The sequence below is a fragment of the Ictidomys tridecemlineatus genome, chromosome 2 (genome assembly GCF_052094955.1).
Source record: "Ictidomys tridecemlineatus isolate mIctTri1 chromosome 2, mIctTri1.hap1, whole genome shotgun sequence".
In the NCBI taxonomy this organism is placed as follows: Eukaryota; Metazoa; Chordata; class Mammalia; order Rodentia; family Sciuridae; genus Ictidomys; species Ictidomys tridecemlineatus.
Genome location: NC_135478.1, coordinates 140,461,248 through 140,485,531, shown reverse-complemented (window position 1 = coordinate 140,485,531; position 24,284 = coordinate 140,461,248). Strand labels below are relative to the sequence as shown.

General features: G+C 34.7%; 1 protein-coding gene across 1 annotated transcript in view; it reads right to left on the bottom strand.

The window, feature by feature from the left end:
- Positions 1-1,479: 1,479 nt before the first annotated feature.
- The window catches only part of Herpud2 (HERPUD family member 2), a 41,688-nt gene continuing 18,883 nt past the window's right edge, over positions 1,480-24,284 (bottom strand). Inside the window, exons 4-9 of the mRNA XM_078039859.1 lie at positions 21,753-21,866; positions 18,742-18,887; positions 5,783-5,905; positions 4,783-5,106; positions 3,969-4,083; positions 1,480-3,301 (exon numbers count right to left, since the gene is read on the bottom strand). Coding sequence (XP_077895985.1) covers positions 3,140-3,301; positions 3,969-4,083; positions 4,783-5,106; positions 5,783-5,905; positions 18,742-18,887; positions 21,753-21,866 — 984 coding nt within the window. The 3' untranslated portion in view covers positions 1,480-3,139. The remainder of the gene's footprint in view (positions 3,302-3,968; positions 4,084-4,782; positions 5,107-5,782; positions 5,906-18,741; positions 18,888-21,752; positions 21,867-24,284) is intronic.

The window sequence follows — 24,284 nt, the reverse complement described above, 5'->3', positions numbered from 1 at the left end:
TTTAGTAGTGATGATGAAAAGAGCCAAAGAAACCAGTCAAAATCCTGACGGGTTGTGGCATCAAATGTCACCAAACTACAATGCAAAGGTCCAACTCTCCAGCCCACAGAATCACTTTTCTTTTACCCACCTCTCACTGCAGAAAGTCTAGTTTTTAATGTGATGTGTAAGTAATTGTGAGAAGTTCTTACATAAGGACTTATAAATATGCAAATATTAACATGTTCCAGAAACATATATCCTGGTTGTCACCAGCCATCACTTGGTCTAAGACCAGAGCCTAGGCTTCTCTTTGGTGCTCTCCTGCCATCTGGAAATGATCTCTAAGCTACCACAGCCATTTTGACACCATCTGGCCCCAGTATGAACAGAGCCCCTCCCTGAATCATCCAATACACAGCTAACACTGGACTGTAGTTTTGGGGTTTTTTAAAAATATTTATTTAGTTGTAGATGATCACACAGTATCTTTATTTTTATGTGGTGTTGAGGATTGAACCGAATGCCACACACATGTGAGGCAATCACTTTACCACTGAGCTACAGCCTCAGGCCCTAGACTGTAGTTTTTGATGAGGACTTACTGAGAGTGAGGCTAATATAAGGGAATTAAAAACGTAGGGAACCCCTGGCCACACCCCTTTAAGGGGATCTATGACTAGGAACATTCTCCTTAAACCTCAGCCTGAGGCTGTAGTACAGTGACCTGCTCATTTCTTCCAGAGTAGTGTCCCCCACAATGCCAGTCCCCCACAAATTCCACAGTTCCAATTCTCCTCCTTCTAGTTCCCAACAGAAGAGACAGAACTCCATCTTCTCTCCCCACCCTGACCCTGCCTTAGGATCTTACCCATGGAGCATTTCTGCCAGCATTAACAATTAATTCCCAGATTAAAATTCAGACCCTCTTTCTGGATGCAAGGATTCCATCAGCCCTGAAAAGCCATCCCTAGTCATGGACTCAAACAGCATTCAAATGTACTCCTTTGTTGAATAACTGCTTAGTTCTAATTTCTTCCAATTACAAAAAAAAAAAAAATGCCATGAATATCTTGAAAGCTAAATCTCATATGCAGGATACCTTTTCAAACTTTTGCTGATTGAAACGTATGCACTCACTCAGTGTTGAGTTAAATACCAGGCACTCTTCTAGGGCTAGGGATATAATAAATGAGCACAAACACTCCCCAACCTCAAATCCCTCATATGTTGTGGTAAGTCAAATAAAGAAACAAATGTAAACAACATCATCATTAATGCAAAGAAGGAAATTGTACTTCCAAGGAAAAGCTTCCATAAGGGAACTGGCAATTGTGCTGATGTCCATTCATGATTAATATTAATGAAACAAAGGAAGGGACTATGTTCTGAGCAAAAAGTACAGCAATTTCAAAAGTCCTGGAAGGGGAGAGTGCTGGAATTGGAAGACCAGAAATTAAGAGGGAGCTCAGACTGAAAGGAGGCAAGGGCTACCAGATCTTTCAGGATTTTGTAAATCATGTTAGTTTTATCTTTATTCTAAGAATAACAGGATGACAATGAATGATTTGGCACACAATTTTGCTACTTCACATTCCCCTATAGCTTCAATACCAAGTATCATCTTACAAAGTTGATAGTAACTTCTAGATACTATAGTACTTTGCTCCACCCCCACCACCCCAGTGTTTACCACCCACTTCTTAATTGGGTGTTTTGTTTTTTTTAAACTGGACCTCAATTTTTTTTTCTACCGGCTGGAGACTCCATTTATTATATTTCCATCTTTTTTTCACCTATTTGCCTTTAAATTATATATGCTAAAATACTACATATACAGCAATCTTTTCTTTTAGGAATTCTGCTATAAAGATAGTTTCTTACCCCAATTTTATTTTCCTATATTTTCTACTCATATTTCCATGGTTTGATTCTGAGTCATGATGTCTTCATTGACACATACAGATAGAAACCTAATTACTTTTCAAGAGATAAACCAGTTACCCCTTGAAATGTCACCTTTAACATTATAAGTAAACAACTTAGATAATAATTCAAAGATATTTTCTAAATCTCCCACTCTGTTCTGTTACCTAACTATACATTCCTATGCCAGTAGTACCTTCATAATTTTACAATGCATTTCACATGACATAAGTTCTCCCATCCACATGTTTGATTTTAATTGGCTATCTTATAAAACTTTGCTCCTTTCTTATGAAATATTACATTGGCTTTTACAGAGATTTTTAAATAAATTGCAAAGGCTCCAGATTACCTAAGAATTAGGAAATATCCATCAGACAGGAAAAAAGGTAAACATGACCTTAAAGACTTCAGCAACCCTTCTAAACAACAGCTGAAGTTTACATAGATTTGTGCAAGTAAATAGGTTAGTTACTGAAAGTTTGAACAAATATCCCATAAGACCATTTACCATAATTCATAGTTGACTTTTTATTTAAAAAATTACAGGGAGCAATTTCTAGCATTTTTTTTATAAAAGTACTGCCTGTATCAAACATTTTATATCACTGTTAATTCCACTGAAGAGCTGCCTTTTTTTCTTTTTAAAGTACTAATTCCAACAGATGGGATACATGCCCTTAAAATAGAAAGTTTCCATCATTTATTCAAATGTCAAAATTAAGATTATTGACAAGTTTATTGCTTATGGCTGGGCAAGATGCTACTAGCACATTTTAGGTAAATAATATTCTTTATTAAAAACTATGAGGTCATTCTGTTTAAAACTTTCAGGATAATTCACAGAAAATAGATATATTTATTCAAATTACACATTGAAGGGCTGGGCTACTAGCTATAGACATTTATAGTTGAAGCAGCTCTTTAAAGAAATAATATGCCCAAGTAAGTCTGTCTTGATACACTACACATAATTGAAATGAAAAAAAAAAAAAACCTGGAAGACCAATATTGTTATGCTATATTCTGTTAGGATCTTTAAAAAAAAAAAATCACACATTTAGTAGTCCATTTGTGCTTAAAATATTCATATGCATGAGGAGCTTAAAGAAAAGAACACCTCTGTACATGATGATCAAAAGAAAGTTATAAATTTTTTTTTGAAATTGCACTGTTATTTAAACCACTTTCCTAAAGTCAGACCCTCCTTTGCTGCAGGCACAGTTTTTCAGGTCTAATTGGCAACCTGGGGAGGCCCCTCTGGTATTAGTGACGTAAAGAAGGTGGTGATAAAAGACCAAGCTGAAGCTATTAATCCAGGCCTTTGAATTGCACCGACATCTTCACCTCCATCTTCTCCACTCTCATCATCAAACCCATCATCCATAAGGCGCTCCTTTTAAACAAAACAAGAAACACTCCTGAGTGATCTGAACCACTGGTATCAACTCACAAAAGAAAAAGAGAGTTAAGTTCTTTTTGGAAAGGAAGAAAATGTGCATTTAATCAGAAATGGTTAATACATGGTCACTAGAAATCTTTTTTGGGGAGTTGGGATAACTGGGGTATATTCAGGGCCAATCAGCCACAGACCCACATCCCTAGCCCTATTTTGAATTTTATTTAGAGACAAGTTCTCACTGAGTTGCTTAGCACCTTGCTTTTGCTGAGGCTGGCTTTGAACTTGCAGTCCTCCTGCCTCAGCCTCCCAAGCTGCCATTAGAAATTTTGGGGAAGGTCAAAACTAATAAATTTGAACTTACATATACTTGAATTCGGTGGTCAAGTTTAAAGGGAAACCCATCAATGTAATGCAATAAAGTCTCATCTTGTGCATAATTTCCTTTTTAGGCTATTTTCAGAAAGAATGTTAGTCCTTCCCACTTAATTTTAATACATGACTAATCTAGTATTATATTCTAAATTCTCACCAATAAAACCACCAAAATTTATGTTTGCTTTTCTTCATGTGCCATTCCAAAAATATTTATAGAATATGTTGGTCCCACACAATGCTAAGGAAATATCTGTATTTAAAGTTTAACAAAACTTCAATAACGTACCATTTCTTCAAGTTCTAAGTTGTTTGCATTTTGCCCATCATTGTTAACATCAATGTTGTTGGGAGCCTGTTGCTGACCTCCTTCTTGCCTAAAAGGAAACCATCCAGCTTGGTGTCTGTTCAGTATAATACAGGAAAGAGAAAATAGGTTGAAATTGTTTTTATTTGCAACATTATAAAACATTAATGTCCTACAAAAGAAAAATGATGAAACTATTACAAATGAAAAAAAAAAACAAATCTCCCACTTCAGGTCAGGAACTACCCTTCTCAAAGCAATGACAGCAAAACAAAAATCAATTCAAATCTAAGTCTACCATGGGCTTAAATGACTCTATGTGAGATATTAAGAGAAATCGGGAGTCACAAACCTTTTTTGGCATTTTTCAAAAAGAAATATAACTAGATATTTGTTGGTTTGTTGTAGAAGAGGGACAAGGGAAAAATCAGTCTACTTGTGAAAATACATGACTTGTATTTATATTTATACATCCTATTGGTAACTATAATTAAAACAAACATGTTTAGGCAGGAGTACATCATACATTTCTTCAAGTTCTAATTAAAAGGCCATATCTCATTGAATTCATAATTTTAATAAAATACAATAACAAAAACTGATTCTAAAATTCTGATAAACATTCTTCTCAGCATAGCCTATCCCTGCTTTTGGTATAAAAATATGTCAGGTATTCAAAGCATAATATCCATAACCCTGCACTTAACATTTACAACAAATATCCTATGTCAGGTTCTGTGCTGAACAATTTTAGAAATTAATTAAAAGAACCCACAAGTTCATGAACATCACTCACAAATAAACCAGTAGCATGGCTCCCATTACCATGATAAACCGACTAAAAGAAGAATAGAAGTAAACAATGCTAAGGAGAATGGCAGCACGTGAGAATGTGTACATCCAGTCTAGCCAGTCACGATTGAAGTCTTCTTCATTTAGCACTGGACCTCCCTGTGCATTCATTTGAACATTCTCATTCATGGGTCGATTTTCTTGGGCCACAAGGTTTGGGGGTGGTGGGGGTTCTTCTCCAGGAACATGTGGCAAATTTAGAGGCTGTGATACAGCAGGCTGGGCTGGGTTAGCAGTTGATGTGGCCTGAGCTGAAACTGCAGCTTGACTGAAATATTCACCAAAAAAAAAAAAAAAAAAATTAATGAACAAAAAGCTTTACCATACTATATTTTTTAAAGACTTCCTATGGAATTAAGATATTCTTCATAAACCTAATATGGAGTATCACAACTTCTGTACCACATTTTTTAGGTAAGTACAAATTCCAGTGGAAAAGTGGAGCCAAGATTGATCCATGTGCAGCTAAGAAAAGGATGCTCTCAGTCTAGTAGTCAAAGATGACAAGGGAGAGGTGGAAGAAATAAGAATAGCCACATTCACCTCTCTTCTTTTTCATTAAATTACCTTATAAACTAATCATTAGCTATCTCTTCATGTAGACCTGCTGCCATCCAGTGAAACTCTCCTATGTCTTCTCCTCTTGAATTTATAAAATGTTTTACTAGCAAAAGCATCTGAATACTAATAAATGTAATAAGGGGAGGAGCCAAGGTCAGGTTTACCTCATGTGAACTAGAGGTGAACCCTTTTTCCTTTAGACAAGTAAATTTAAAATAAAGTATCTGCTGAGATGTTTGTGAATTCTTTCTCATAATTTTGAATAACTGATTAAATACATAAGCAGATAAAATCCCAAATCAACTTACTTAGGATAAAATACAAAATAAAGCAAGTAACAGTAGTGAATAACTGAAAAAAAAAATGAACTCATATTAACTTACTATTGCATATAATACTGATGAGCATACATCTGTTGCCACCACAGCATCTGCAGTGGGCTGAAAGCAGGATACACTGGGATTGCAGGTGCTACAGCTTGCCCAGGAAACTGGTTATCTATGTTTCTGCAATAAAGAAATGAAAAAGTACAGTATTTCAATGCTTCAAGAGTTAAAAGCACTTCTCAATTTTTATTTCTGAATTCAAGTCAACCATTATCAAAATGTTTCAAATCATACTGGAAAGAAAAATTTTCAACATTCTTCAAATAAGACCATGCAACCTAGGACCAAGTATATAGATAAAGCAAGTCATTCACAATGTGTGTAGCAAGCCTAAACATTTCCTATCTTCTCATCTCAGCCCATAAAGCCAAAAAGTACTTTATGTACATTCTCCTTAAGAACCAAAGTCCTAAAATAAATTTCATGACAAAATGTCTTGAGGAATGAGAAAATGAGCCAAATGAAATTTTATATTAGCTTAAAATATTATTAAAAATGTCAGCCGGATGCAATGGTGCATGCCTGTAATCCCAGCGGCTCAAGAGGCTGAGGCAGGAGTTCAAAGCCAGTCTCAGCAACTTAGTGAGGCTTTAAGAAACTTGGCGAGACCATCTATAAATAATATTAAAAGGGCTAGGGATATGACTCAGTGGTTAAGTGCCCATGAGTTAATCCCTAGTGCCAAAATACACACACACACACACACACACACACACACACACACACACACGAGCTAATTAGTTGCAAAATAAAAATGAAGATGACAAAAATCTGTGAAATACATTTAAAGAGCCAAGAGTGGCCTAAATGTTGTGCGAATATAGAAAGTATGTGTATACATACATATCTTTAAATCTATATGTAATTGGGGAGAGGTTCCTGTGGTGGGTGCTCAAACACTGAACCACATCCCCACCTACCCCTTTTTACTTTTTAAGACAGGGTCTAAGTTGCTTAGGGCCTCAAAAAGTTGCTGAGGCTGACCTCAAACTTGCAATCCACCTGCCTAACCCTCCTAAATCACTGGGATTATAGGGATGTACCACACTTGGCTATGCATATATTTTTAAAGCTTAAAATTCTATTAATTCAGTAAGCTTGCAGACAAAACTCATTTAACTTCATTATTTCATTATGTCTCAGTTTCTCCATTTCTTTTTTTTTTTTTTGTAGTTGTAGATGGACAACTATTATTTATTTTTATGTGGTGCTGAGGATTGAACCCAGTGTCTCACACATGCAAGGCAAGTGCTCTCCCACTAAGCTACAGCCCCAGCTCAGTTTCTCCATTTCTAAAATGAAGCTAATAACAGAATCTTCCACAGAGGGTTGTTACCTACATTCCATAAATGTCAGCCTAGTTTTGTTTTTAATTCCCCACAATCCCTATCTCAGAACATGTCTCCAAAGTGTGTAATGTGAGATCTGTAGAAATTCATATATATCCAGACAACTATAGGGATACACATATAAGTAAGTGCAGAATTTATGAATTTGCTAATCCTCCTTCATATTACTTGAATTTTAAAAAAATACTTTTAGTTGTACATTGACATAATACCTTTATCTTATTTACTTATTTTTATGTGGTGCCAAAGATCGAAACCAGTGCCTCACACGTGCTAGGCAAGAGTTCCAACACTGAGCCACAACCCTAGTCCATATTACTTGAATTTTATCTTGGGCTGACAGTAGTTTGTTTACCCAGAGTGTGATGAGTAATTAATGATAATTATATATTCTAAAAACCATTTACACATACAATTGGTAATAGTTGATAATAGAGATCTAATTTAGAACAGCTGGGGGTGAGGGCTAAAACTTACCAAGAGGCTGTACTTTAGGAAACCTGGTGCTAAATGAGACACAAATACTCATTTCCATATTCTTCAATGTTCCCTATGTATTACTGAAACTTTCCTTATCCTTGAAGAAGTAATGAGAGCCAATATGAGTATCCTGATAACAGTTTTCCCCCTACTTCCTAAGCTTTCCTGAATACTCAATTAAGATGGAAAAGCAAAGCAGCTTTCTTAAAGTGGCTCCGGGCAATTGACAAGACCTGTATAAGAAGGGAAAATAAAACCTTAATATAGCTCTTCCCTTAAAAACATGTGAATTGTTGAACAAACCTAGAAAGAAAACCAGGGAAGAGAAATATTATAAAAAAATTTCTACAAAGATCTCAGCATTTATAACACAGGAAGCTGATACATCTCTGAAAACTATCTAAAGCAAGTACTACCAGTGAGATGGTTTCCAATGAGGAAAAATCACCCCCTTCCTCTGAAAGCATAGCTCCACCAATCTCTACTATAAATAAGAAACACAACCTCAAACAAATCTGTTACTTGAACTTGAAAAATGGGGAGAATGAACTTGGTCATTGTTTTTTAAAGTAGACAGAAGAAAAGTCACAAATAATAACTCAAAAATTTTTCTATAGCTTCCCACCTCACCCTATTACAGTCCAAAACACAAGGCAATTATTGAACACATGTTGCCAAACTAAATGAACTCCCCTAGATGATTCTGACATGCTTTCTACCTTTTATTCCAATAAGTTAAAAACTACTAGCTGGGCATGGTGGGGGCAGGCCTATGATCCCAGAAACTCAGGAGGCTGAGGTAACAGGATCCCCTGAGTTCGAAGCCAGTCTCATCAACTGTTAAACAAAGCCCTAAACAATTCAGTAAGACTCTGACTCAAAATAAAAAATAAAAAGGGCTAAAGATGTGGTTCAGTGGCAAAGAGCCAGTAGGTTCAATGCCCAGTACAAAAAAAAAAGAAAACTACTGAACTATATAGAATTGCTAAAATACATTCCAGGCTCAAGCTGGCATACTATAATTTTCAATTGTGCTTATTACCCTTCAGATAACATGATACACATTTAGCACCCTCCCTAAAAACAAGAATTAAATGATTGGATATTAAATTACAAGTTAATATTAAAGTATATAAAAAGAAATCAATGAAACATATAAGAATTTAATATATTTTGGAGGATGCATCATTAAACAAGAAGGAAATTATCTGGTGCTAGAAAAAATGATTACCAAAGTTGGTGGTAGGGAAAGGGAAAGTTAAATGCTTCACTTTTTTCCATTTGTTCAGATAAATTTCAAGTAGACTAAAATAAAGTAATAAAGAGATAATCTAAAGGAAAATGAGAATTATTTACCAAAATTTTGGATGAAGAGCTTTCCTAATTTAAAAAGCAATAGGAACAAACAGCATAGACACACAAAAAGCAATATATTGGACATCAAAATTTACAGAGAACTTTAAAAAACACTTGGCAATCATTAGAACAAATGCAAATTAAAACAAAGAGAGGTTTTTTGATTGTTTGAAAAGTTAAAAAGATTAAAGTAAAATCCAATTCTTTCAGTGCTAGTGACAGTATAAACTGGAAAAAGCCTTTTAAAAACAAGTGTACAAAATTAAGGACCTATAAAAAATGTTCTTTTATACCTATTTGTCCTAGTAATCTCGTTTTTGAAAATTAGCAGATATGAAATATGGAAAAAATTCACACCTCTGCCTTTTTAGTCTTTGTACATACTAACTCTCAGGATCCACTCATAAAACTATTCTCAGCCCTAATCATAAAGTTTTCCAATGGTGTTGTGATTAAGTTTTTGAAGTTTACGTCTACCAAATCTGTTATAAAGAACAGTAAAGTATTGCAGATGAAATGATATATCCAGGTTTTGCTTTAAACTCTGAGTCAAGAATAAAAAAAAAAAAAAGAAAAACCAGAGGAAAATAGATGGAACATGGTAGTTTGTTAATACTTGCTAAGGCTGGTATTAGGTACACTAGTGGTCATTATAATATTTTCTGGGTTTTTAAAAATATTTTAACCTACATCCTGGGAACAAATTTTTACTCCTCACACTTCAGATAGAGCCCTAATATCCAGAGTATACAAAGAACTCAAAAAATTAAACAATAAGGAAACAAATAACCCAATCAATAAATGGGCCAAGGACCTAACAGACACTTCTCAGAGGACGACATACAATCAATCAACAAGTACACGAAAAAATGCTCACCATCTCTAGCAGTCACCCTAAGATACCATCTCACTCCAGTAAGAATGACAGCCATTATGAAGTCAAACAACAACAAGTGCTGGCGAGGATGTGGGGAAAAGGGTACACTTGTACATTGCTGGTGGGACTGCAAATTGGTGTGGCCAATTTGAAAAGCAGTATGGAGATTACTCGGAAAGCTGGGAATGGAACCACCATTTGACCCAGCTATTCCCCTTCTTGGACTATTCCCCAAAGACCTTAAAAGAGCATATTATAGGGATACAGCTACATCGATGTTCATAGCAGCACAATTCACAATAGCTAGACTGTGGAACCAACCTAGATGCCCTTCAATAGATGAATGGATAAAAAAATGTGGCATTTATACACAATGGAGTATTACTCAGCACTAAAAAATGACAAAGTCATGGCATTTGCAGGGAAATGGATGGCATTAGAGCAGATTATGCTAAGTGAAGCTAGCCAGTCCCTAAAAAACAAATGCCAAATGTCTTCTTTGATATAAGAAGGGCAACTAAGAACAGAGCAGGGAGGAAGAGCATGAGAAGAAGATTACCATTAAACAGGGACGAGAGGTGGGAGGGAAAGGGAGAGAGAAGGGAAATTGCATGGAAATGGAAGGAGACCCTCATTGTTATACAAAATTACATATAAGAGGAAGTGAGGGGAAAGGGAAAAAACAAGGAAGAGAAATGAATTACAGTAGATGGGATAGAGAGAGAAGATGGCAGGGGAGGGGAGGAGAGAGGGGATAGTAGAGGATAGGAAGGGCAGCAGAATACAACATATACTAGTATGGCAGTATGTAAAAACCTGGATGTGTAACAATCTGTATAGGGGATAAATATAGGAGTTCATAACCCACTTGAATCAAATGTATGAAATATGATATGTCAAGAGCTTTGTGATGTTTTTAACAACTAATAATAATAAAAAAATTAAAAAATATATTTTAAGAAGTTTAAGTCTTTAAAAGTTAAAAATAATGCAATGGGTAAAAACACTGTTTAACCTTAATATACATCAACAGGAATCAGTCCATTCAATTATAATAATCCACATTATGGAATACTCTGCAACTATAACAGATGGGGCAGCTATTTTGCATTAATATAAAACAATTATCAACATTTAGTGAAAAGGCAAGATGTAGTCTAGTATGTATAAAAGAATGTAGTATGTATAAAAGAATGCTATAATTTATGTTAAAATACATGCATGTGTATGTATGCCACGTAAGCACATTATATCCTTCCACTTTGACTCAGGAATTTCACTTCTCACAATGTATCCTAAAATTATGACCATACTTAAGAATGTTGGTTTCAGTGACGTTTAGTAGGAAAAAGTTAACCCAAATATTTGTTACAATTGTCTCAAATTATTCACTCTTTGATAACAGAATCATATGTAACCTCTGCCACACAGTGGCAAAGGTGGCAAGTGCTGATGCATACTGGCTCACAAGAGCTGATGCTTAAGTTCAGGAATTTTGTGAGTCAAACCTTTGTGTCTTAAAATTGGCCACAGTGAGAGTATTTACACCACAGAAATCAGGAAATCCAGGGCTTATTTTTTTTCCTGCAGAAATGCCAGCTGTTAGGCTTTTCTAGCACAGCACTACCTGTAACTTTGTAATATCTCCCCCATGCTAATGAGTATCCCTGTGACTTGCTTTGGACAATCAATATTAATAAATGTAACACATATAAGGTTTTAAATATGCTCAGGGGTTAGCTTGCCTTCTTGTGTTTGTCATTTACCATGAGAAGAACATGTCCTAGGGAATTACTGATCCACAGAGAAGGAACAACATGAATCAGAACTGAACTCAACCTACAGCCTGAAGCAGAGCTATCCTGGGTGACTTACAAACCTAGGAGCAAGAAAAACAAGAGTTTTATTCTATGCGACTGAGATTTTCAAGTTATCAAACAGCAAAACCAATAAATATACTTTCCATTGCTAGAAGAGTAAACAATTAGTATATCCAGATAATTAAAAAAAGGACTTTAAATGCTTAAGATTTATATTTATCTGAAAATATATCCAAGCTATGTTATTTTAAAAGCATTTATAAAATAAAATAAAAAGTATGATATTTCCATTGAAAAAGTAGACAGAGAAAAGTGTTTAAAACATATTTATAAAAATGTAAGTAGCAACTATTTTTAAGTGATGGCTTCAAGCAATTTTTACTTTAAAAAATAGACAACATAGGAAGGTATATGTTAGTCAGCTTTTTATCACTGTGACCAAAATACCTGACAGAACAACTTAGAAGAGGAAAGGTTATTCTGGCTCATGGCTTCAGAGGTTCAATCCATGGTTAGCTGATTCCTTAGTTCTAAGACTAAGACAAGGCAGAATATGGCAGAAGGGCATGGAAGAGGAAAAATGCTCAGTTCATGACAGCCAACAAGGAGAGAGAGCTTATGTTGAATGCAGAGGTAACATAATCCGCCCAGTGACCTATTTCCACAACCACACCCTACCTGCCAGTTATCATCATTCATCCATTCAAATTATTAACCCATTAAAATTGATTAATTCACCAATTACATTATATCTTACCTCCAAACATTCCTGCATTGTCACCCACATAAATTTTTGGGGACACCTCATATTTAAACCATAACAGTATAATGAGTAGGATTTCAATTTTATTTTAAAACAAGGGCTATTACTATTTCAGAGAGAAAAACTGAATATATAAAAAACCGGTTATTCTATAAACCAGTCATCAATTTTTAGAGTTAAGATAAATAAATGTGACAGCACAACATAATGAACCAAAAAACAGTAAGATTTATAAATGTGACTTTGTAAATGGATAGACAGTGTGGTGATGTGCAGTTCTGCTATGCCCTTCTCATGTTTCCCCTCATGAGCTGGTTAGACAACTAATCCTCTACATAAGGACTTCTCAAAGTGAAGTTCCCAGGTCTTGTTAGGTTGGCAGATTTCTAAAAACCACCCCAAAACTAGTGATTGAAAACCTCAGAGAGTAAGAAATAGGAATCAGAAATTTTAATAAAATCACTAAAGATTGAGAATACTAATCTACATGATAGAAAACACAAGCCTAACTAATTAAATGTAAATTTTACTGGAATTTAAAAATGAGGAGCAGAGCTTTTATTTTGATGGTGAATTATTTCAGGTCACCATATTACTGCTTTAGTATATTTAAGACTGTGTTAAATAAAATTTAAAGATATAAAGCCTTCATTTCTAAAATATAACAACTATATAGTCAAAACATATTCATTGTTGAACTAAATAATGTATTTATTGAACTTTCTTATCAATTGTTTTGTAAATCATAAAGTATTCTCTCCAAATATAAAGTCTTATTTTCTAGCACTATGCACTGGCATTCATTCATCTGAATGCTTTAGTGTACCAGGCACACAAAATGCCTATAAATTGTCTGCTGAATGGATGTCCAATATTCACTCATAAGGATAAATGAATTTAAAAGTAATTGCTAACACATCACTGTTGAGAGCCACAGCCAAAGAGGCCCCAGCAAACTTCCAGCTGCCAGCAAACTTCCAGCTGCCGGCTGATGATTGGCTCACAGAGGCCCCAGCAACATCTAGCTGATTGGCTCCTCTGCGGTGATGTTCATTGGGCTGTTTCCCTGCCCTTCAGACTGCCAGCTGATGATTGGCTCACAGCGGTCCCAGCAACATCTAGCTGATTGGCTCCTCCATGGAGCTGCTCAATGGGCTGTTTCCCTGCCCTTTCAGACCACGGAGCTGCTCATTGGGGGACTTCTTTGGCTCCGCCCACGCGACCCAGCCAATTGGCCTCAAGAGCAGGAGGATTGTGGGAGGTGGTGAGGTTGGTGTGGGTGAGAGGCTTGTGGAAGCCAGTGGTGGCAGTTGGGCTCTGAGGGTTTTTTTTCCTGAGGAGCTGTTTTGCTTAGCGTTTGTAGTTCTAAAAATAAAGTTAGTTTCTTTTGACAAGTGGCTCCTGAATTGTGCCCAGCCAGACTGCGGCACATCACTATGCACCTATTATTACTGTTCTAACCACTTGACATCCACAAATTCTTTTAATCCATATAGAAATCCAATAAGTACTATTGCCCTCCAAGTAATGAACAAACTAAATAAAGCATAGTAGGGAAGAGACTTGCTTAAGTAGTGAATGAATAAATTCTGGATTTAAACCCAAGCAGGCTGGCTTCAGCATCTGTGTAAACATTAAACTATACTGCCCTGCTGACTAAATATCCGTATTATCTAGCAATAGACTCCCTAAGTGAAGCTCATATAGATTCCCTAAGTGAACAGTTTTGTTACTATTTCCCCCCTCACTTCTGGCAAAATAAATACTATTTCAGATTTTTCTAATCCATTTAATAATACTTTTATGATCATTCAATTTCTTCCTCTGTGAAGTACCTGTTCAGTTCCTTTGCCCATTTATTGATTGGGTTATTTGGGTTTTTTTGATGGTATGTTTTTTGAGTTCTCTGTATATCCTGGAGATTAATGATCCATATATCCTGGAGATTAATAATCCATATAAGGTGCAGGTAGCAAAGATTTTCTCCCTTTCTGTAGGCTCTCCCTTCATGTTCTTGTTTCCTTTGCTATGAAGCTTTTTAGTTTGATAACCATCCCATTTATCAATTCTTGATTTGACTTTTTGCACGTCAGGAGTCTTGTGAGGAATTTGGTTCCTTGGCTGACTGGATGGATAATTGGGTCTACATTTTCTTCTAGTAGGTGAAGAGTCTCTGGTCTAGTGCCTAGGTCCCTGAGCCACTTTTAGTTTTGTACAGGGTGAGAGATAGGGGTTAAATTTCAATCTACTACATATGGATTTCCAGTACCATTTGTTAAAGAGATTATGTTTTCTCCAATGTATGCTTATGGCACTTTGTCCAGTATGAGATAATTGTATATATGTGGGTTTGTCTCTGAGTCTTCTATTCTGTTCCACTGGTCTTCATGTCTGTTTTTATGCAATGCCATGCCATTTTTGTTACTATAGCTCTGTATTACAATTTAAGATCAATTATATAATTTAAGGTTTATTTAATAGTTAACATACAAAAAAATGTTCAACATCTCTAGCAATTACAAAAATATAAATTAAAACTAGACTTAGATTCCATCTCACTCTGGTCAGAGTGGCAATTATCAATAATACAAGTAACAATAAATGTTGGTGAGGATGTAGGGGAAAAGGTACATTCATACATTGCTGGTGGGACTGCAAATTGGTGTAACCATTCTGGAAAGCAATATGGAGATTCCTCAGAATATCTGTAATGGAATCATCATTTGAACCAGTTATCCCACTCCTTGATGTATATATTCAAATGACTTAAATCAGCATACTACAGTGACACAGCCACATCAATGTTTATAGCAGCTCAATTCACAACAGCAAAGCTAGGTGCCCTTTAACAGATAAATGAATAGAGTAAATGTGGTATATACACACAATGAAATATTACTCAGCCATAAAGAAGAAGAAATTGTCACATTTGCCAGTAAATGGACAGAACTGGAGGCTATCCCGCTAAGTGAAATAAGCCAGTCCCAAAAAATGAAAAGGCCAAATGTTCTGATATGTGGATGCTAACATACAATGGAAGGTGGGGGTGAGGAACAGAAGTTCACTAGATTAGACAAAGGAAAATGAAAGGAATGGAAGGAGGATGGGATTAGGAATGACAGTAGAATGAATTTGACATAACTTTCCTATGTTCATATATGTATATGCAATCACTGAAATTCCACATTGTGTACAACCACAAGAATGGGATCCTAATTACGATAACTTAGACTCTACACATGTATAATATGTCAAAATACACTCTACTAGCTGGGCTCTGGGTTGCATACCTATAATCCCAGCGGCTTGGGAGGCTGAGGCAGGAGGATCATAGTTCAAAGCCAACCTCAGCAACAGTAGGGCACTAAGCAACTCAGTGAGCCCCTGTATCTAAATAAAATACAAAATAGGGCTGGGGATGTGGCTCAGTGGTCCAGTGCCCCTGAGTTCAATTCCTGGTACTACCAAAAAACCCCAAAAAACAACAACAAAAAACCACTCTGCTGACATGTATAGCTAAAAAGAAATTTGAAAAATAAAAATAAATTTCATTAAAAGCTAAAAAATAGTAATAATACCTTAATTGGCTGGCTTTTTAAAATTTTTTAATTTGTCTTAATTAGTTATACATAATAGTAGAATGCATTTTGACATATTGTACACAAATGGAGCACAACTTCTCCTTCCTCCTGCTGAACATGGTGCAATCACACCAGTAGTACATGTATATAGGGTAATAATGTCCATCTCCTTCCACTGGCTTTCCCATCCCCATACCCCTTCCCTTCCCCTCACTTCCCTCTGCACAATCATTGTACATTCTCCCTGCCTTGCCCCCCATTATGGATCAGCATCTACTTATCAGAGAAAACATTCAGCCTCTGTTCTTTTGGGTTTGGCTTATTTCACTTAGCATGATATTCTCTAGCTCCATCTACTCATGGGCAAATGTCATAAAGTCCTTCTTTTTAAGGCTGAGTAATATTCCATTGTGTATATGTACCACATTTTCTTTATCCATTCATCTTTTTAAGGGTATTTAGGTAGGTTCCATAGCTTAGCTATTATGAATTGAGCTGCTTTAAACATTGATGTGGCTGCATCACTGTACTGTGTTAATTTTGAGTCTTTTGGGTATAAACCAAGGAGTGGGATAGCTGAGTAAAATGGTGGTTCCATTCCAAGTCTTCTGAGGAATCTCCATCCTGGTTTCCATAGTGATTGCACCAATTGGCAGTCCCACCAGCAATGTATGAGTGTACCTTTTTCCCATATTCTTATCAATATTTATCATGCTTATATTCTTGATAATTGCCATTCTGACTTAAGTGAAATGAAATCTTATTTTTGATTTGCATTTCTCTAATCACTAGAGATGATGAACATTTTTTCATGTTTGTTGATTGACTGTATTTCTTCTTCTGTGAGGTGTCTATTCAGTTCCTTAGCGCATTTATTGATTGGGTTATTTGGGTTGGTTTTTTTTTTTTTTTTTTTGAGTTCTTTATATATCCTGGAGATGAATGCTCTATCTGAGGTACATGTGGTAAAGATTTTCTCCCATTCTGTAGGCTCTCTCTTCACATTATTGTTTCCTTTGCTGAGAAGAAGCTTTTTTAGTTTGAGTCTATCTGATTTATTGATTTTACTTCTTGCACTTTAGGAGGCTGGTTAAGGAAGTTCATAAGCCAACGTGGTGGACATTTGGTCCTACGTTTTCTTCTATTAGGTGCAAGGTCTCTATTCTAGTACCTAAGTCTATAATCCACTTTGAGTTGATTGTTGTGTAGGATGAGAGATACAGATTTAAATTCATTTTTCTGTATATAGATTTCTAGTTTTCCCAGAACCATCTGTTGAATAGGCTATCATTTCTCCAATGTATGTTTTGGGTACCTTTGTCTAGTAAGAGATAATCGTATTTTTGTAGTTTGTTTCTGTGTCTTCTATTCTGTATCATTGGTCTACATGTCTATTTTGGTGCCAATATAGCTAATTCTTTTTCTCTCTTGTTGACTGATTTCCTCTATAACCTAGTTTAGAAAAATTACTAATCTTTTACTGATATCTCTTATTCTGAAGACCTGCTATCTTACAAGCTTTATTTTGTTTATTACAAAATAAATAAGTATGGAAAAGTTTAAAATCATCCAGAGATAACCACTATTAATATATCGTATTATATTCTTCTAAGCTTATTTTTAAAAATCCCACCTTCCGCCATTATACTAAATAAAATAAGTAAAATCATCTGTATAAGAGGCACTGTACTGTCTTACTCTGACAAAAAGAAAGGAAATGAATCACTGTCATAAGACACAAAGTATTATAAGCTACTGTTCCACAATGAAAATTCTAAGAACTCTGCCTGTTACAAATAACTAAGTTTTGGCTTATACTTATCATATTCTAAAAATAAAATTATTTTCATAGGGCCTTATAAAAGTCTATAACCAGCTTCATCTTTAAATGCTTACTTTGACACGAAAGTCTTTATACTAAAGAAATAAGAGACAAATGAGGCTTCTTATATTTTGCTATAAATTCAGTTTTATTCTTCTATATTAAAAAATTAACTAAGATAAAAGTTCTAAGTAAAATGTGTGAACCTGAATGTTCATGCTATTCTATTTAGTATAGCAGTCCTCGGTTACATCACCTCCTCTACCATTCTGGGTCCTAGCCATTTCTAGCTCACCAACATATACCTGGAACAGTGCCACACACTATAGCCCCAGAGTTTCATGTACAATGCAAAGCAATCATCACTACCTGTTACTTACATTTCCTTTACTTCAAAATACAAATAAATGAAAGTATCCCAATAAAGCATCTACCTTCACACAACAACTGAGGTCCAAACTATATTTTCTAAGATCCTATCTCTGATTTCTGAAAAAATGTGCTTTTACCCCGTGGCTGTAAGCTGTATTTCCTACAAAATTGCCAAACTAAAGAGGCCTGTTATAGTTGTTAAACATAAGGTAGGCATAGTAAGCTTCTTTAAAAGCCTCCTCTATAGAACACTCAATTCAGTGATTCTAGATAATATAGAAGGGTCATGTATCTTTGTAAGCCAGGGTGGTTTTTTACTCTATCTCAGTTGTTCCTAAGTCTGGAGGATCTGAGTAGAGCTTTTTAAAAACAGATTGCAATTCCTACTCTCACAAGTATACCCTCCCTCACCCACCTACTCTCCAGAAGAGTAAATTGAGTAACTCAATAGTGAAACTGAATGAAGGAAAAAAAAAAAAGTTTCCTAGGCGCCTACCTACTCAAAAGTATGATCCAAGCACCCTAATTTCACTTACCCTTGCATTACATATGGAAACTGTGCTGGGTCAGTTTGTGCTTGTGGAAGGGTACGCTGCCTCAATCCTTCAGAGGAAGACGCGGCAGCTAACGACAAAGTTTCTTGACTGGATGATGGAGTTGTTGATCCTGAATGATCTGAACTCTAAAACAAAAATGAAATTATTTTTTTTAAGGAAACTTAATTTATTACACTCATGAGATTACAGGCATGCTAAAAAATGTACTCATAAATACCCTCCGCAAAGTAACTGAATTTTAGAAATGACCCAATATGATTCAATCTTAATAAAACTAAAAAAGTCAGAAAGTTAAAACTGCTTAACTAAACAATAAACATAAATGCATTTATCAACTACATAAAACTGAGTAAAAGAACAATAAACAAAAACTGCATACCACATTTTTGGATTAAACTAATGAATGCAAAGTTCCTTTCATGATGCCTACACAAAGAAAACGCTCAATAAAACTAATTACTAGGTCATTTAAATAGATACTATGCACCAGGTACTGTGTAACATGCTCCTGGTAACACACTAGCTTAACATGATAAGGAACAGGAAGGAATAAATGATCTACAATCTGATGCTACCTCTGATATTAACAAAGACTACAACCTTAAAGATTCACTTAATCTCTCAAGAATCTCTATTTTCTTATAGAAAATGAGACTGAACTAGATTTTCAAGATTCCCTTCAGTTCTAAAAGTCTATTAGTTCACAGATGCCACAAACAAATATTGTTTTTTTACAAAATGAGTAAGATACCAAACAGGACTTTTTAATTCTCATGTTCAAATGATGTAATAACTCACTGATTCAATAACCTTAACCAATATAGTGCCTAAAATATCACCTCTGTTTGTTGAAAGTAGTTTATCCAACTGTCTTTGTAAATTTAAAACATAACTTCATTTTATATTAATTACAGTTTTTTCACTTTTGTAAAAGTTGGGTATAATATTGTTTTAACATCCTTTCAACTTTGGTGAAATTGGATTTTACCTGTACTGCCTTCCAATTGACAGAAGTCTTGGTCCCAAGAACATAGTCTCTTGCAAAACTAACAAAAGCTTTAAGATGTTAATTCGGGGAGGAGGAGGGGGAAAAGGAGAGAACTGGGGAATGAAGTTGACCAAATTATGCTATGTGCATGTATGAATATATCACAATGCATTCCAATTTTATATATAACTATAATGCACTGAGTAAATTAAATGGAAGATCAACAGAGTAGAGGAAGGTAATAGGAGGAGGGAGGAGAGGAAGAAGGGAGTACTGGGGTTGAAAATGGAGAAAACTACATTATATGCATTTATGAATGTTAAAATGAGTTCCACTGTTATGTATAACTATAATGCACTAAAATTTAAAGCAATAGGGATAGGAAGAGAAGAAGGGAGTACTGGGGATAAAAATGGAGAAAACTACAATATAGGCATTTATGAATGTTAAAATAAATTCCACTATTATATATAACTATAATGCACTAATTTTTTTTAAAGTTAAAAAAATATATGCTACTTCACACAAACTAGATACCAAATAAAGACTCCAATTATTTGGGACATAAACTTGGAAAGGCTTTTCTTGGCAAGATTTCTCACTAAAGGAACATCTTGATATAATATTCATTAATATAGTTAATAGAAGAAAAACTTAGCCATTCATCAGCATAGCCTAATTTCACTAGACCTAATGACTTCTGACCTTTTAGGTAATTCTTTTGTGATTAGATTTTTAACACTTTTTTTTTTCTTTAAATCCCTCTGAAGGTTTTGAGCCACAAAATATTTAGGGTGACTCAATTTAACATTCCTTTGATATTCTTTAAATTTTTCTTAACACTCTGAAAAAAATATATACATACTAATGACATGAAGTCATAGCTTAGGAACCACTAGACAGGAAAGAACCTTCTGATTTAATTGACTTGTCTAACAAAAATCTGAAGAAATACAACTGTATCTAAGACTACATACAAAACTTCATGCCAATGCCAATATTTGACCCTTGGTCATAATCAAGGTAGGAAGCATATAAAGAGTCTTGGGTGTTCAGATAAAGCATATTTCCATTTGATGTAAGCTAAATTCCGATAGCTGTTACTAGAATTTACCATGCTATATTATTAAGTAGAGCAAATAGAGAACCTAGTTTCATAAAGAAGCAGTTCACTAGCATGTATTGGAAGATATTTCAACTAGTTATCACTCCTGCCACTCATTCCTTCCTTAAAAGTTTTGGCTAGATTCTTGATAAAAAGTAAAGTATACTTATCCAAATCATAGCTACCTGCCTGAAGTTTAAAGCAAGCTTCCACTAATCCCAATCCTCTCACTCCAAATCTATTATTTAAATCAATGGAAAAATCAAAAATAATTTAACAAAAAGATATCAGTATCAATGTCTTTAAAATTTGTAGAGACTGTTAAATTGAAAAGTTCAAATATTACAAAAATTTTCAAAACAATTTTAGGCAGATGGAAAAACAGAGAGATAAATAAACCAAGTCTGAAATAGGTAAAATAGTTAAGTACATTAAATACTTCTTCTTCTGTAGTCTGAATGTATGCCCAAATCCAGTGATTTAAAATAAAAATACATACACAATCCTTGATCAATTACTATTTCAAGAAGATTTAAGGTATTTGCAAATTTAAACAATTTAACCTACCTTGAATAAATACGTTAGATACGTTATTTTGTTGAAATTTCACTGGCCTGAAAATCTATATAATATAACCATTTCATAATTCTGTTTTCTGAGTATTTCAGTCATTAATTAAATCTATGAAGATAGGCTCTATTAATGCCTGCCATTCAGTAAATTATAACCCACAGTAAATAGGATTCTAAAAACAAATTTTAAATGCCATATTCCAATTATTCAAAAAACAATCTCAAAACCCACAGGTTACATCTCTTCTGTTTTCCATTTAGATTTTGAGAGGTAAAGAAAAAGAATCAGAAAACTTCAATGTTTACTTCTCCTAAAACAACTCACAGAATTGCTGTTGGATGCCAACGCTTCCCGACTTTCTCTATTGGTACTGGATTTTGGAGAACTGGGAGGAGTCCGAGAAGTACAAACTAGATGAACCATATGATACTCATCTTGCTAAAATTAAAGAAGATTACATATTTAAAAGGGAGTCCTAGAAAATATAATTCAAAAAAGTTAGTACCTAACCTAAAATACTTAAAACTTACATTCCTTTCTAGTCTAGCCAGTTATTAGTAATAAACTGTTGTCATTTGAAGGTAACTTTGCCATTTTAATATTTGAATTAATTATGTAATTCAAATATTGAATTCAATATTTTCCCTCCGTGTTTGAAAAATAATCTAAGTATGTGCTATATTAAAAAATTATTACTTTGCATTCTAAGCAGTCTTGAAGCAAACAATGCTGTAAAGTTGGGAGAGCAGAATCTATTATTTCAATATATAAAAGAAATAGAACCTTAATATCAGAACTGTTAAGAGTCACCATGAAGCTTAAGCCTACCAACTTTCAATAGTGAAATCATTTCAATTACTTAGAGTTAGCACCCATAAAAGAAACTCAAATAACTTCATTGTAGTTTCATTTGTCCTAATTTTAGCTGCTATTGAAATATGCCCAATTTTTAAGTCAAACATTTTTTATCTGGAACAATTATACGTATGTTTAAACTCTGTTCTATAAACATTCCATGTGTTTCCACAAACCTACAACTGAAGGAAAATATGCTAAACAATGATTAAGCATGGCATTTTAGCTTAGTTCATGCATATTTTACACTCAGACAAAGCTAGTACAAGATGAGGAAAAAATAAAGGTCAAAGAAGAATGATGCATTAGCAATTTAAAAAGAAGAAGATGAAAAACAACAGAATGATAAAAAGAGGCAGAAAGAGAACAAGAGATTTTTAGTGGTGAGAAAGGGAAGCAAAATTACTAGAAACTAAGAACTGATTATCAACTGCCTACCATGAACCTAAAATCATGCTTAATGATGAGATGAACCCAAGAAAGATAAGCTCAGCCTCTTAAAAAGCCTCAAGACATTTGTTAAGAGATCAGACAAGTCCATTAGAGCATAGTTAGAGAAACATAAAAGAGTCTCTTGCATAAAACCTGAGAAGCACAAACTCTAACTGATTTAGGAATTCAGGGGAAGAAGTTAATGGGATTAAAATGCTAAGAAAAGACATCACAGACAGTGTGTAACATAAAATATGCTTGAAGGTGCTACTAATTTACAATGTTCTCTCAGCTTCTGAGTATGAATATCAAAAAGTATTTAAGTATAGGTTGAGCGCTGTGGTGCATGCCTATTAATCCCAACAGCTCAGAAGGCTAAGGCAGAAGGATTTTGAGTTCAAAGCCAGCCTCAGCAAAAGCGAGCTAAGCAACTCAATGAGACCCTGTTTCTAAATAAAATTCAAAACAGGGCTGGGAACATAGTCAGTGGTTCAATGCCCCCGAGTTCAATCCTCGGTACCAAAAAAAAAAAAAAAAAAGTATTCAAGTATAGAATGTTTACCCTTAGAAACCTAGGTTCAAATTTTTCATACTAATCATAACTCAGTGTTCATTCACTTTGGGGGAACGTTTCTATAAAATATTTTATAACTAAACAAGTAAAGCTAATGGCAAAATTTAACAATGCCTTTAACAAAACCAGTTCAATGGTCTACTCAAAATGTAAACAATACTGCTCAAAATGCTTGATCTAACAGTTCTTTCACTAAAGCAGTTTAATTTTTAAATCTTCTTCTCTAAAACTATTTCTGGCAGCAAAAGCCTTTTTAAAAAAAAAAAAATTTTTTAAGTATTTCTTTAGTTGTAGGTAACACAATATCTTTATTTTATTTATTTATTTTTATGTGGTGCTGAGGATCAAACCCAGGGCTTCGCATGTGCTAGGTGAGTACTCTACCACTGAGCCACAACCCCAGCCCAGCAAAAGCCTTTAAAAGAGTATTCATGTGTAGATCCAAGCTATCCTTAAGATATCTGCATTTCAAAGCAGACAGCAGAAATGCCTATAAACAGGGGAAAAAAAAAAAAAAAAAACAACCATGCAGACACAGAAGTTTTTTGGACTATTCAGCATGATGCTATAATGGAGTCATGTCATTATTCATTTGCCAAAACCCACTGAATGAATGTACACCAACAAGAGTGAATTCGAATGTAAACTATGGACTTTAAGTGATAATGTGTCAATATAGGTGCATTGATGATAACAAGTGTACTACTCTTGTGCAGGATGTTGGCACTGAGATGGGTTCAGCATGTGAAAGGAAATCTCTGTACCTTCCATTCAATTTTGCTATAAACCTAAAACTGCCCCCCCCCAAAAAATAAAGTCTACTGTAAAAAGAGAAATGAGAATCTGCCACAAAATTCCACTATTTTTGAGGGGGCAAATATTAAACCACTTTAGCTATTTGAAACTACATAATGAAAATGACTGTACCAAATCACACTGGCAAAGCTAAAATGTCAACTAAGCAGAAAAAACAACCGAATACATAAACATCACAA